Source organism: Xiphophorus maculatus, chromosome 6, assembly GCF_002775205.1.
Source record: "Xiphophorus maculatus strain JP 163 A chromosome 6, X_maculatus-5.0-male, whole genome shotgun sequence".
Taxonomy (NCBI): Eukaryota; Metazoa; Chordata; class Actinopteri; order Cyprinodontiformes; family Poeciliidae; genus Xiphophorus; species Xiphophorus maculatus.
In genome coordinates, this window is record NC_036448.1 from 20,554,596 (window position 1) to 20,568,199 (window position 13,604).

The 13,604-nt window shown below is 38.5% G+C and overlaps 1 protein-coding gene across 9 annotated transcripts; it reads left to right on the top strand.

The window, feature by feature from the left end:
* Positions 1-97: 97 nt before the first annotated feature.
* Positions 98-11,394, top strand: sppl2b (signal peptide peptidase like 2B). 9 transcript variants are annotated; one of them, XM_023335903.1, is made up of 16 exons: positions 98-209; positions 943-1,059; positions 2,311-2,493; positions 2,584-2,673; positions 3,261-3,400; positions 3,645-3,787; positions 3,900-3,996; positions 4,737-4,853; positions 6,249-6,330; positions 6,405-6,479; positions 6,562-6,624; positions 6,698-6,797; positions 6,882-6,959; positions 8,487-8,647; positions 8,881-8,906; positions 8,990-9,302. In XM_023335903.1, the coding sequence occupies exons 1-16, from the start codon at positions 162-164 to the stop codon at positions 9,012-9,014; spliced, it is 1,545 nt and encodes a 514-aa protein (XP_023191671.1). In that variant the 5' UTR covers positions 98-161; the 3' UTR covers positions 9,015-9,302. The 9 variants fall into 9 exon arrangements, 6 of the variants coding, with proteins under 6 accessions (XP_023191671.1, XP_023191672.1, XP_005806332.1 ...); XM_023335904.1 differs by having other exon boundaries at positions 8,993-9,302; XR_002752934.1 differs by lacking the exons at positions 8,881-8,906; positions 8,990-9,302 and adding an exon at positions 9,309-9,394 and having other exon boundaries at positions 8,487-8,796.
* The last annotated feature ends 2,210 nt before the right edge of the window (positions 11,395-13,604 follow it).

A 13,604-nucleotide genomic window follows, 5' to 3' on the forward strand; every position in this document is an offset into this window, starting at 1 on the left:
TCTAACCCAATCGGAATTGCGCTCTTGATAACCTCCTGATGAAACCAGCCAATGAAATAATGGCTAACACTGTAAAGGGCGTGGCTTTTGCCAACAGCAGCTTAGAGATCGAGCTGAGCAGTTGGTCGGTTGATGGGTTAAACAACAACAAACTCGGAGATATGAGGGTTTCCGGAGCACTGATTTGGGCCGCTTTCCTCATCCAGAGGGTGAGAGTGATTAAATCTGTTTCACTAAAAACGGTATATTTGTACAAGCAAGTCTTCTAGTTGACATTGTCGGGCTGCTGTACTGTAATCGCTTTTTTTCTGCATTAGCTTTAATGCTATGTGAACGTTAGCTTGCGGAGATCACCGTGGGCCCTGGAAACCCACAGGTCACCGGTGGATAGTGACATTATTATAATAAAGGAGGGTCGCTGTTGATTCAAAGCATGTCTGAAACCAACACAAACACAGAATAATCCGGAAGCGAATAGAGATTTATTTATCTACAACGTGCCGTTGGTTTTAAAAAATGGCAGCGGGTTTGAAATCTGAGCCCAAAGGAGTAAAATATGTTCAGATGACTTGCGTTGCCTTTAGAAAACAATTATAAAACTAACTCGACCCAGGTTAGAAAACAGCTGTGGCAAACTTTTAATTACTCTTTCCGAATCAGATAGATAATTTATCTGCTTTTAAACGGTTTTTCTTCTTTTTTTGCATTTCTCTTTTTGTGTCTCAGTCATAGGTTATTTGAAATTAAATTTGACATTGTTAGAGAATGTCTTACTTACACAGTAAGAACGAAACTACAAAATGGAAAATTGGGCTCAGAGGAGCATAAAACCCTGTTAACACATCTTACCATTACTACTGCTGAATATTTGTGTCATAATTTCTCAGTTTATTCCTCCTATCACTCATGACTTCAGCGGAAACAATGTTTTTCTGCTTACAGGTGGTGGGAGAGTACGGCATGGCCCATTTCAGTGATACGGGCAAAAGCAATGGGAAGGACTACTGCATATTCTTCAACTCCCAGTGGGCACGTCTACCTCAGGACCTTAATAAAGCAGTAAGTATCCTGATGGTACTACTGACACAACATCCTTTTGAAAAACTACCATTTGTACTTCACATTTTGACATGTCACAACCACAAACTCCAATGTATGCTATGTGATAGAGCAATACGAAGTATTGTAAAGTTGAGGAAGAGAAATCTAAATGGTGTGGCCAGCAGTTTTATTCACAGGCCTTCACTCTGAAATAATATCCTCTGGATAAATAAAATCCAGTGCAACCAAAAGTCAACATTAATAAACCAACTTTTGAAAGATGTAATCTTCATATTTAATGGGACGCCTTCAATGGCTTGTTAGAGAAACTTTGGAGGGCAAACATTTAAAGGAGAGCAGAGTTGCGTTAGAACATATCTCATTCACATAACACATTATTCATATAAGCAACCAAGAATGGAAACTAATCCTCAAACTGAACACACCATTTCCAAGGTAAAACATGGTGGTGTCAGTATCATGCTGTGGGATTGCTTTCTTTCCACATAGAAGCTGTTCAGAGTTAATTAATGGAGCTAAATTCAGAATAATATTGTAAAATCCTTGTTAGAAGCTGCAAAAGACTTGAGAGAAAAGTTCAAGGCGTATGAAAACCTTTGCAAAACATTGTATTTACTGTATACGTCTGTTACATTATAGTAACAAAAGTTACATTTACGGTGTAGATGTTGGAAATTCCTGAGATTCCAGCAAAGAACTTGCAGAAAACCTCTAAATCCAAAATGAATACAGACATTTGTGCTTTTCTCTCCTGTTGAGAAAGAATTTCATTTTTGGCTTGTAAGATTATCTGTCATTTCCAAATTAATGAAGCCATAAGCTTGACGCTCTCTGTGTTTCCTATTCTGTCCACTTGATGACAAAAAAAGAAAACCCAGACTGGATCCTCTTGACAAAGTTCAACTGTTTACTTAAAAAATAAAACAATACAGATGTAACTTATTTACAAAAACAATATAGTAAAAGAATAATACGAATGAGGTAAAAAGAAACTGCTTAACTGTCTGATAAGCAATTTCATGTGCAAATTTACAAGAGGGCGTTAGTATAGTGACTAATATAACAAATGAGAAGTTTTAATTGTTAAATAATACATTGTATTCTAATAAACTTAAATTATCATAAGAAATATAAACTTGTTTTTTTTTTAATAAAATTGAACAGCAGCTTTCACCTGTATGAAATAAGAGTTTGTTGGGGTTTTTTTTTCAGTTTCGTTTTAATCGCTCTGATCTTTCTCCTCCACAGTCCCGTCTTCAGATCTATGACTTGACGTCGTCGGTCCTTTGCTCGCCCTCCGAGGTCCCAGAGGGGGGCTTCCCAAACCGCATCCCCATGGTGATGAGGGGCAACTGCACCTTCTACGAGAAGGTCCGCCTGGCCCAGATCAATGGAGCCAAGGGCATCCTGATCGTCAGCAAAGACAGGCTGGTAAGATGTTCACTTACCATCACAGTGTGTTGATCAGTTTCCAGTCCATTTTATTGATTCTGTGTGTGTGTGTGTGTGTGTGTTTCACAGACTCCACCAGCAGGAAACAAGACCCAGTACGAGGAGATAGACATTCCTGTAGCTCTGCTGAGCTACGCTGATATGCTGGACATAAGCGAGGTGAGGATTTTCCTGATATTTCAGGGGTTTTACAGGTGTTTGAATTTCAAATAAAGTGTTTGCAAGGTTTGGAAAGAAAGTCCTTGATGATCTTTCTGCACAGTTTTGAAATAAAGTCGTAATAAACTTTCAGGTGAAAAGATGCCTTACAGAAAGTCAAGTGATTATTTATGTGGAGCAGGAAGGTTAACACAAACTGATTACTACAATGTAGTGAATATTTATTGTTCCTAATGACTTAATGAGGTTTTGATCTGTGTAATTGCAATAATGGATTTCTTACATTTTATACGTTTTTGAGATTTTGTTAAATTTGTCAGTTGTATAAGGTGTGTGAGATTCTCAAACTGTAACATTTTGTTATACTTTAGTTCACTTTGTATGTAGAATACTAAGACAAGACATTATTAATAACAGAATAAATGATGTTATAATAGTGAATTAAAACCAAAACTGTATCACTAAAGTGTGGGGCTGGAAAAGTTTGAAAATGTAACCTTGAAAATGGTTGGAAATCTAAGTGGGAAACCCTTAGATTTAAAAGATTTAGTAACCCAGACTCATCTCATTGTTTGTAACTCGTCCAGACTTTCGGTCAGGGGAGGCTTGTTGCCATGTATGCTCCCAATGAGCCGGTGTTGGACTACAACATGGTGATAATCTTCCTGATGGCGGTGGGGACCGTGGCCGTCGGAGGCTACTGGGCCGGCAGCAGAGATCGCAAGAAGTAAGTGGGATTCCCCCTCACCCTTAGGGTGTGAGCAGAAATATTTTTGCAAATATGAAATAGAGAAAAATGCAGCCTGTGTAGTTCATCTGAAGCTGCGAGCGACTCACAGGTTTGAGCCGAGATGACAGAAGGCCCAGTCAGATGGGGGTCTCTGACGCTTGAAACATGTAGTAAAATGGATCATCAGAAGCTGAAATGCCGACTCAGTTCGAGACTCTTCAGCTTCTGATCTTATTTTCAGGCGTTACATGAAGCATAAACGCGACGACGGCGCAGAGAAGCAGGACGAGGAGACAGTGGACGTCACACCCATCATGATCTGTGTGTTCGTCTTCATGTGCTGCAACATGCTGGTGCTGCTCTACTTCTTCTATGACTACCTCGGTACGCCGCACAAACATAGGAATTCAGAAAAGGCGCAAAGAGATGTATCATTTCATTGCTCCTAGAAAGTTAATTTGAGTTAATTTTCTGCTGCTGATGTCTGGTTGTTCAGCCATTTGGGTCATCGCCATCTTCTGTGTGGCCTCTTCCGTCGGCCTCTACAGCTGCCTGTGGCCTTTCGTCAGGAGGATTCCTTTCTGCAAGTGCAGGTGAGTGCAGCTGACATTATACTGATAAAATACTCCTCATTCCCAATAAGATGCTCTATAATCTGTTAAAATAACATTTCTAATGACACTAGAGTCACATTTTGTTCCATTAAAACCACAAATTTCAGAATATTTTGTTTAGATTTGGTATGATAGACCAGCACAGAGTGGTGGAAGGTGGTTTGGATTCTATTTAGAAATGGAAACCTGAAAAGTGTGGCAAGTATTTGTGCTGTTCAGTGCCTGTGAGTCGGCACATTTTGCTTCAGTTACAGCTGCCGGTCTTTTAGTGCTTGCCTCTACCACCAAAGTAAGATTCTTGACCATTCTTTACAAAATAACTCGATCTCAGTTAGAATATAAGCAGAATTCTTAATGCTTATTTCACAGATTCTTTGGACTTGACTTTGCCATCACTAAGCTTTTACTTTTCCAGCCTCCAGCAGCTTTTCTTCTTGCTTTGTGTTCAGCTCTGTCAATCCTTCTTGCTGAAGAAATGGATTTGAGCTGTCAACATATTCCTCCAAAATGTATTTTATAGTGAGTGAATTTCTTAAATTTTGTGGTTGTGATGTGACAAAATGTCTCTCCAGTAATTAGAAGTGTGTAGATTTATAAAGAGAAACAGATGCTAGCATGAGTTGTGGAACGTAAACAGTTAAGACAGAGAAACAAACAAATCCTGCAGCGACAGTGATTGTTAGCGGCAGGCTAACCGATGTCTAAATTATGGAAAACAGGATCCCAGAGAACAACTGGCCTTACCTGCACAAGCGTCCGCAGATCCGCGCACTGCTGCTGTCGGCCATCTGCATCAGCATCAGCGTCGTCTGGATGGTGTTTCGCAACGAAGACCAGTGAGTCTGAAACCAGCAGATGTGCTTCCTGTATGACAAATGAGAGGAAAACATGGGCCTGGGCGATATGACTTAGACATCCTTTTATACAATATATATACCAGATTCTATATTCACTTTTTTTTTCTTGCTTTATTTTCTAAAAGAGAAATTACAAATGACAAAATAATTTCAAAATGTGGCTTTTATTTCAGTCGTCACTGCTGTGAGTTGTTGGACAGAGTGTTAAGGTCGGGCTGTGAGGATTTTTGTGCTAACTACGAGAAAATACTCACAATAGCAGAATAAAAACGCAATTTCACCAGGAAAATATTGAAATTATTAGAAAAAAGTTTCTTTAATGAGGAAAAAAAAGCTTCATTTCCACAATCTCAAATTGCCAGCTTAGTTTGTGGTTCTTTATTTGATTTACAACTGTTTCAAATACAAATTTCTGCTACTGATGATAATTTCATGCTGATGATAATTTCATAAAAGATTTTGTATTTCTATTAAGTATGAAGTATTATTTGTAAAACCTATGCATACTGCAAAAACACAATTTCACTAAGTATTTTTTTAGTCTAGTTTCTAGTGCAAATATCTTAATTAAAATCTCTGTTTTGTCTTAGTTGAAATATACTAACTTACAAGTAATTTTGCAGCAAGATACAGAAAAATGTTCTAAGTGAATAATTCCTTAATATTGGTGAACAATTGGCAGTTTTTCACTTATAGCAAGACATTTTTCCATTGTTATAAGTGAAAAAAATCTGCCAATGAAACTAGTAATTTTTTTTATCAATATTAAGAAATGATTTACTTAAAATATTCTTTTATATCTTGCTGAAAAGTAACTTCTAAATTAGTTTTGTCTTATTTCAAGTGAGATCAGATATTTGCTCTAGAAATTAGACTAAAAATACTTGGTAAGATTTGGTGTTTTTGCTGTGCAAAATTCCTCATTTTAATTGTAATTTTTTATTGTTTTGTGTTAGTTTTCATAATATTATGAATTTATTCTGGTAGTTTAAAAAAAAGGTACAAAAATCATAACCTGGCACTAATACTTTCAAAGTGATGAAATGGACTTTCTTGACTTTGAACAAGCGTAACAAGTGTAATTTGTTTGACAAATTACGCTTCTCAAACAAAATGGCGGGTCTTAACCGGGCTGACATCACTACGAACTATGGAAACACACGGACTTTTAATAGTTGAGAAAAAAAATCCACATTTTCAAAAAACAAAAATTCAACAAATCAGTTTTACCGATTTATCGCCCGGTCCTAGAAAAACCAGACGGTTTCTGCTTTTATAATAAATTCTTAATAATGTGGAGACACATGGGTCAGCTGTGTTTGTTTGTTTTGGCGCCGCGGGCTGATGGCGGCTCCTCTCTGCTGTGCCCTCCAGGTGGGCCTGGGTGCTGCAGGACACGCTGGGCATCGCCTTCTGTCTCTACATGCTCAAAACTGTCCGGCTGCCCACGTTCAAGGTGACGGATCAGAACCATTTACAACAGCTGCCTGAATAAGTCATAAATTTAACCCGTTTCTTTCTCTCCGGCAGGCTTGCACTTTACTACTGTCGGTTCTGTTTGTTTACGACGTTTTCTTCGTATTTATTACGCCCTTCTTCACAAAGGTACGATGACACTCGGCTGGAGTAAAAACAAACAAGAGTCGTAGTTTTCTGTCTGATTCTCCTCCTGGGTTGTTTTTCACAGAGCGGGGAGAGCATAATGGTGGAGGTTGCGGCTGGTCCCTCGGACTCCGCCCATCATGAAAAGGTGAGCACTCTGATGATTGTGCTCCTCCGGGTTTCAGCGGCGAAGTGAACACTGACTCTGTTTGTGTCTTCAGCTGCCCATGGTGCTCAAAGTGCCCAGGTTAAACTCCTCTCCTCTGGCTCTTTGCGACCGGCCCTTCTCCCTCCTGGGCTTTGGGGATATCTTAGTGCCAGGTGACATTTTTAAAATCTTTTTGCTCACGTCTTGTTGGTTAGCTTCAACCTGACATGGAGACGGTGGTTCTGTTCCCCTCTCAGGTCTCCTGGTGGCGTACTGTCACAGATTTGACATTTTAACCCAGTCCTCCAGGATCTACTTTGTGGCCTGTACTATCGGTAAGTTCATCTGCTTGGATTATGATGGGATGGTAAATATAAAACATTTATTTCATAGTCTGTAATAAGATATTAGGATGAATTGAACGCAGACCTAAATCTACTACATTTGCGTTTTGTTCAAATGCACATTCTTTTAATTTTCTCACACGACAAACCACAAACTTTAAAGCATCTTATTGGGATTTAATGAGATCGACACAAAACAAAAAACAGCATAATTATGAAGTTGTTATCCAGGGTTCATAAGGTGACTTAAATCCTGAAAATGCTTTAATTTCATTTAGGTGTTAAGGTTTGGAAAGTGCCTGATTTCTGTATAAAGTGCTCGATATTAAAGCTGCACAGTTTTATAATGAAGTACAATCTAATGTTTGATTAAAAGCCTGAATTTGGAAAACATTATTTTCAGTTGACACATTACTCACAGTCTGAAGGTAAATCAGAAAAAAACTTTTCTTATTTTGGGCTAGTTAGGATCACCAAAATTATTTCTATTTGCTAAATGCAAGAAAACATAGCAAGAACATTTTTAGGGATTTTCTTTTCAGTGGCTTTATTTTATTTATTTGTATAATGTGTTTAAACATTCAATTTGGTCCCAATTTACTAGGATTGTTCCAACATAATAAATATTTTCTATTCCTAATGACTCAATGACTTATTGATCTATTTAATTGAAATAAAGATTCTTATATTTTATACATTTATTTTGTTAATTTAGGGTTTTATTTTCAGACCAGTCAGATGTAAGGTATGTGAGAGAAACGCGCCTCTCGCTTACAGTTTACCTTGTCCCTGCTGTATAATGTAGAACACAGAGTAATATTTTATTTGACGTGCATAAGACAGACATGACACTGTCAACGGAGAAGCAGCATGCAGCTTCTATCCACCACAAATTTGGAATACACTTCCAGAAAACTGCAAAACAGCTGAAACACTGAGAGCCTTTAGGCTAGACTAAAAACTCAGCCGTCTGGAGTTGCTTTTGAAACAATCAATGAAACATTAATCAACAATCTGATGTCTAATAGGGTTAGGTAATCTAATGACGGCAAAATGTAGTTTCAATTGCTGACTTTGTATTTTTGTGTTTTTATGATGTGAAGCACTTTGAGATGCTTTGTTGCTGAAATGTGTTGTACAAATAAAGTTGATTGATTAACATGAAGGAGTCTTTATAAATGTTTGACTGTTTTAAACACTTTTAAAGCAAAGTTGCATTTAAAGAGTCATTATTTACCTAATGGCACTTCCTGATCGTCATAAACATTCATGAAGACTCGTTCATGTTCACGACTTGCTCATGATAGTCTGATGCACACAAAACATTATCAATAACATTAATAAATGTTTTATTTTCATCTCCATTGTGTGGTGCTGGAAAAGTTTGAAAACTTACCTTGAAAATGCTTGAAGAGTTCTTGAGCTTTACTGCTGGAAACCCTGTAAAGAGAACGATTTCTCCCCAGCGACTGTACAGAACTGTTATTAAAAGTTGGATTTTCTCTCCTCTCCCGTCAGCATACGGCATCGGCCTGCTGATCACCTTCGTGGCGCTGGCCCTGATGCAGATGGGCCAGCCGGCGCTGCTCTACCTGGTGCCTTGCACGCTGCTCACCAGCCTCGCCGTGGCGCTGTGGCGCAGGGAGCTGCGTCAGTTCTGGACTGGAAGTGGATTTGTGGTGAATACCAGTTTGATATGACTGCCTACTGCGGAAGAACAAAAAGACTTTAATTAAAGAGAGGGAGAGAGCGACAAAAGACGATTTAAAAAAAAAAAACATCCTACTTTAAAAAAAGAAAAGCTATGCAGAGTGAAGTAGAATTTCAAGTTGAGTAACACCAGCCACTCCAACGTCTCTTTCTGTTTCGCTGTCCCTCCCCTGGCCTTTATCTGACTGTGGGTGTGCTGTAGTCTGCTGTCTGTGAATGTCACTGCAGGTATCTGGGCTTGGCTCTTTACTTTTAATTAAATCATGCTTACCTCACCTAAAGTCCCTTCCTGTTGTGTTGATTTTTCTCAGCAGCAGAGCTTTTACTTTCTGTTGAAGCGAGTGACCATGCAGCAGATCGTGATCCTGAAGTAACCTGGCATGTTTATCTCAGTGGAACTCACGATCTCCGTGGGATTTCTGCTTTTCAGTCAACAGCAATACCTCTGACAACAGTTTGACCTCAAAGAGCTCCAGAAATTTGGCATTTTATTGTGCCAGAGGGATTACTGTAAATGTTTTTCTGTTTACCTTCAGGTCCTCTGTATCTGTTCTTATTGCATTTTTTTTAGTCTAACAACATTTCAGACGTTTTATTTTACACATATTTTTTGTTTTTGTCCCCCTCCAGCCTCCCATAGTCCTCGCACCGATCAACCCCACACAGACCGCCGAGCCGCAGACGGAGGGACTCCCGTCCGAAGCGGAGCAGCAAACCCCGGAAACAGCCGGCGAGAGCAACAAGGCGGCCGACACGGAGGAAAAGCCACCGACACCGAAGACGAGCGACAAGAAAATCAGCAACTAGTACATCTTTAGATTCGCTACATATTGATTTGTATACATGAATTTTCCTGAGGCTTCTCAATGGAGATCCAAGGTTCTCTTGATACAAAAAGGGAAGAACTGTTCGGTTCATTCTTTTTTTTTTTTTTACAATCGAAAATGTATTGAGACGGAGAAAAGTAAAGGTTTGTTTAAACTGCTGGTAAAGATGTGTGAAAAAAACACCTTAAAATAAGTTCAGCTGTTATTGCAGCAGCATGGGTGAGAAAAAACTGAATAATGTTTTACCAAAATTATCCTTGAAACTGTTGAAAATGATGACAGAGATAAAAGAAAGCTGTTTTTTTTTCAGTTTAACAAATTAATAGAAAATGTCAACAAGCTTGACATTTTTGCAGAACAAAAGCCAAGAGTGTCACAGATTCTCCACCGTGCTTAATAATATTCCACTTTTACTTTTGATTATAACTCGTATTTGCTGTGGCTTTGTTTCCATAAGTTTCTGAAATAATCAAGACCAGCAATTATTTATTTTTTCTCCACTTAAAAAAAAAAGCACTTCAATTAAGTGTTGGATTTATAAAAAAATCAAATCTAGATTAGATCTTACATGCAATACAATGAGTTCATTTCAGTTTATTTTGGCACTTTTGTCCACATCTGTAATGAAAGAAAATTTCAACTCTGCTGACTGATAAAGTGTTTTCTCTCTTATTATTGCTAAAAGATCGGCGACATTAGCAGGAGCTTACAGTCAACTTGGAATCATGGATTCAACATAAGTATGTTACGACGGGGAACACATGAACATCTGCAAACTTGGATAATTTGATTAAATGAGAAAATAAATCTCAGCTTCTCAAATGTGAAAATTTAAATCTGTAAACAGATTTTTTTTTTTTTAATTAAAAAAAAAATAATAATAATCTTGTAAATAATCTCCCGTCGCTGTTGTCTCTCATTTCTGTAAAAATGCCCCAACAGATGACGTGTGACTGGAAAGATCAACTCTGAATGTTTTGGTGGCTCTTAAACCGACACCATCGCCAAACTCAAAAAGAACAAAAATGGCTTTTCTGTACTGCAAACGGGTTTAACTGGGCCTTACTGGTCTAATCAATCTGTTGTTTTAAAAAACAGTTGTCATAATGAAGACAGAGCTGAGATCTCCGTTTGGAAAGGCTGCTGGTACTGAAACTTGATTGTTTCCTGTTGCATTATAAACTGCAGTAATGGCAAACCCTTTAAAACTGAACCCAGAGTTAACAGTCTTTTTTTTTTTTACATATATATTTCTTCAAACATTTTTCCTATTTATCATGTTTTGTAATATTTTTATTTTGCATGCTATGGTTTTTAATTGTACTCTTTCTATAACAATAGTATAGGACGGTACAAAACGCCGCTCACTGCTGCAGTTTTTTCATGTTGTCTTAAGATTTGGCCTTATTGTGTCGGCGGAATGTGTCTCATGGAAAAACTGCTCTATAAAAACAATACTGGACTCTAAACGTGCTGCAGTTTATCGGACAGGAGTGACCAGCTGTGTTAAAACTCATTTCATGCATTTGCACTTTTTTTTTTTTTTTTTGCTCTTGTATGTTTTTAGCTACTATTATTATAAAGGATTTTTGGATGTGGAAACTAATAGTGAAACGTGTTCAGTGTTCCCCCCGCCCCCACTCCTGACCTGAGGTCGTAACAAACAGCAGACCTCAGCAGTCAGAGAGGATAAACTGCTTAATCACAGAATAACCACCAAGTGTGTGTGTCGGTGTGTGAGGCTGAGTTGTGTTGAGGTGAAAATATATTTCATGTGGGCAGCTGAGATGTCAGATTTACAGGACATGAATCACCAGTATAATTTCTGTTGTCACCAAGTGGTTTTTAATGCTTATGAGGGGTAATTATAATAAAAGAATTGTATTTAATGTTTGTTTCTGTGTTTCCCTACATTAATGTTGCTAGTATCTGTATATTGCCTTCAAAAAGGACATTTTAAATTGTCATGTTACCTCAGAAATTAATGTATATTGTTGGGGTTTTATATAGACCAAAACAATAAATGTTTAAGAAAAAAAAAATCCTTTACAAGGAAAAGTCTGTAAATGTGCCAATGCATTTGTTTGGGTCAGAAACACAGTTGACTGCACATTTTTGGATGTGCGACCCCTGCAGCTTCTCAGTTGGACTTTGACTGGACCACTCCAGCATATCAATACTCTTTGAGTTAAACATTTTAATTATGTTTTTTTAGAAGGTGAACCCTTGGTAAGATCTCTGGACAAAATGAATAATATCCTGTTGACACAAATCTTCCACCTGAGCCGTGGATCTCTGCAGCTCCTCCAGAGTCACCATGTTAGAATTAAAATCGCTGCAGTGAATAATTAGAGCCGTCTTTATCCCAACCTGACACTTTAGGTACATGGTGATCTTATTAGCAGTTGTATCTTAATCTTTCCAGTTTTGATTGAAGAGTTTTTATAAGGTGATTAAAAGTCAAGATTCTGTCGTATAACCTAAAAAGATAAGGTTCCTTGATCTTTAATCTTTGGATTTATGCAGAGATTAAATTCCACAGAGTTAGGCTCCGTTCACACTGCAGCCCGAAGTGAAACCAATTTCTTTTTTCTTGTCAAATCGGATTTTTTTGGCTGTGGCCGTTCACACTTACAAATATATGTGGCCTATATGCGTTCTCCGGTGTGAACTGTAAATGACCTGAAAGTGTCCCGCATGCGCAGTAGAGGGCGCGCTCAGTGTTTTGCCAACTGCTATAAAAAGTAGTGCTCAGTGTTAGCAACATGGATGATAACGGTGTAGCATAACTTACGACTTTTAAATTGTTGTGCGACCGGAGCCAGCACTTTAACAAGGTAATCCTCGCTATCATCCGCCATGGTTGTTGTTTTTCTTCCCGCTTGCGCGTATCAGGACGCAGAATAGTGACGTTTGTCGAGTATCAGTGACGTTCAGGACAGATAAATGCGATCTGGCCAATCAGATTCAGGTCACATTTGAAAAGATAAGTATCGGACCTGGGTCGCATTCGGAAAAAATCCGACCCGTGTTGTACAGACTGTCATGAAAAGATCAGATACAGATCGCATTAAGGCAAAAACATAAATAAATAAAATAATTGTTATTAGGTCACTTCGGGCTGCAGTGTGAGCGCAACCTTAGACTCTTCACAATCATATTGAAAATGTAAAACTATGCTTCATTTTCTCTATTCAGCAAGGATCAATCACATAAAATCCCAATAAAATACAATTATTTTTATTATTTGGTGGCAACGTGCCAGAATAAACATATTTGTGGAAGGTGCTATATGAATAGACGCTAGCAGTGGTTTCTGGGGCTGAATGAGTTTTCATGTGCAGAGACGGACGGCAGCCTGACAATGAGCCTTTTGTGGCTTCAGCAGTTCTTCAAAGAGGACAGAGGGACTATTTACTCTGAGTCCTTGTCTGATTGACTGGCACACTGATTCACAGAGTGCACACTCCGCCAACACTTGGAGAAATGAAGATTGAACAGAAGATTGAAACAAAGCGACTAAACCTGATTGTCAGAAAACTATGCAAAAAACATTTTAAAGATTTGCACAACCAGTAAAAGATTTGAGGATTGACAGCTGCTCACTCGACCCAAAAGACATTTTACGTGTCAAGGGTCTAAACCTTTACAGACTTGTCAACCCATTTTAGATTTTTTTTTAAGTATAAATATTTCAGCTGTGGGATTTTTAAGCCATCTTACCTTTACAGGTTCTCCAAGCGCTGAAGTCCAGGACCTTCTTACAACCGCTCCACTGGGCAACAATTCAGCCTTTGAATGCAAAATCTGCAAGAGAACAAACTGACAGAGGAGCAGCAGCTGATGGAGCAACAAATGGAGGGTTTGATTAGTACGAATAAGTTATAGGAATACTGAGTAATGGTGCATTCACACCAAATGCGTTTTGAGCATCAGGCGCATCTGATTTACAGTCAAAGTTTATGAGGAGCATCGGACATGACCAACGCTCAAAACGGATCAAATCACGCCACACTGGACGCTCGAAACGCACCGCAACCGCCCTCGACGTGCCTCCATTTGGCTTTGAATGTAAACCAGACGCGCATGACGCTCAAAA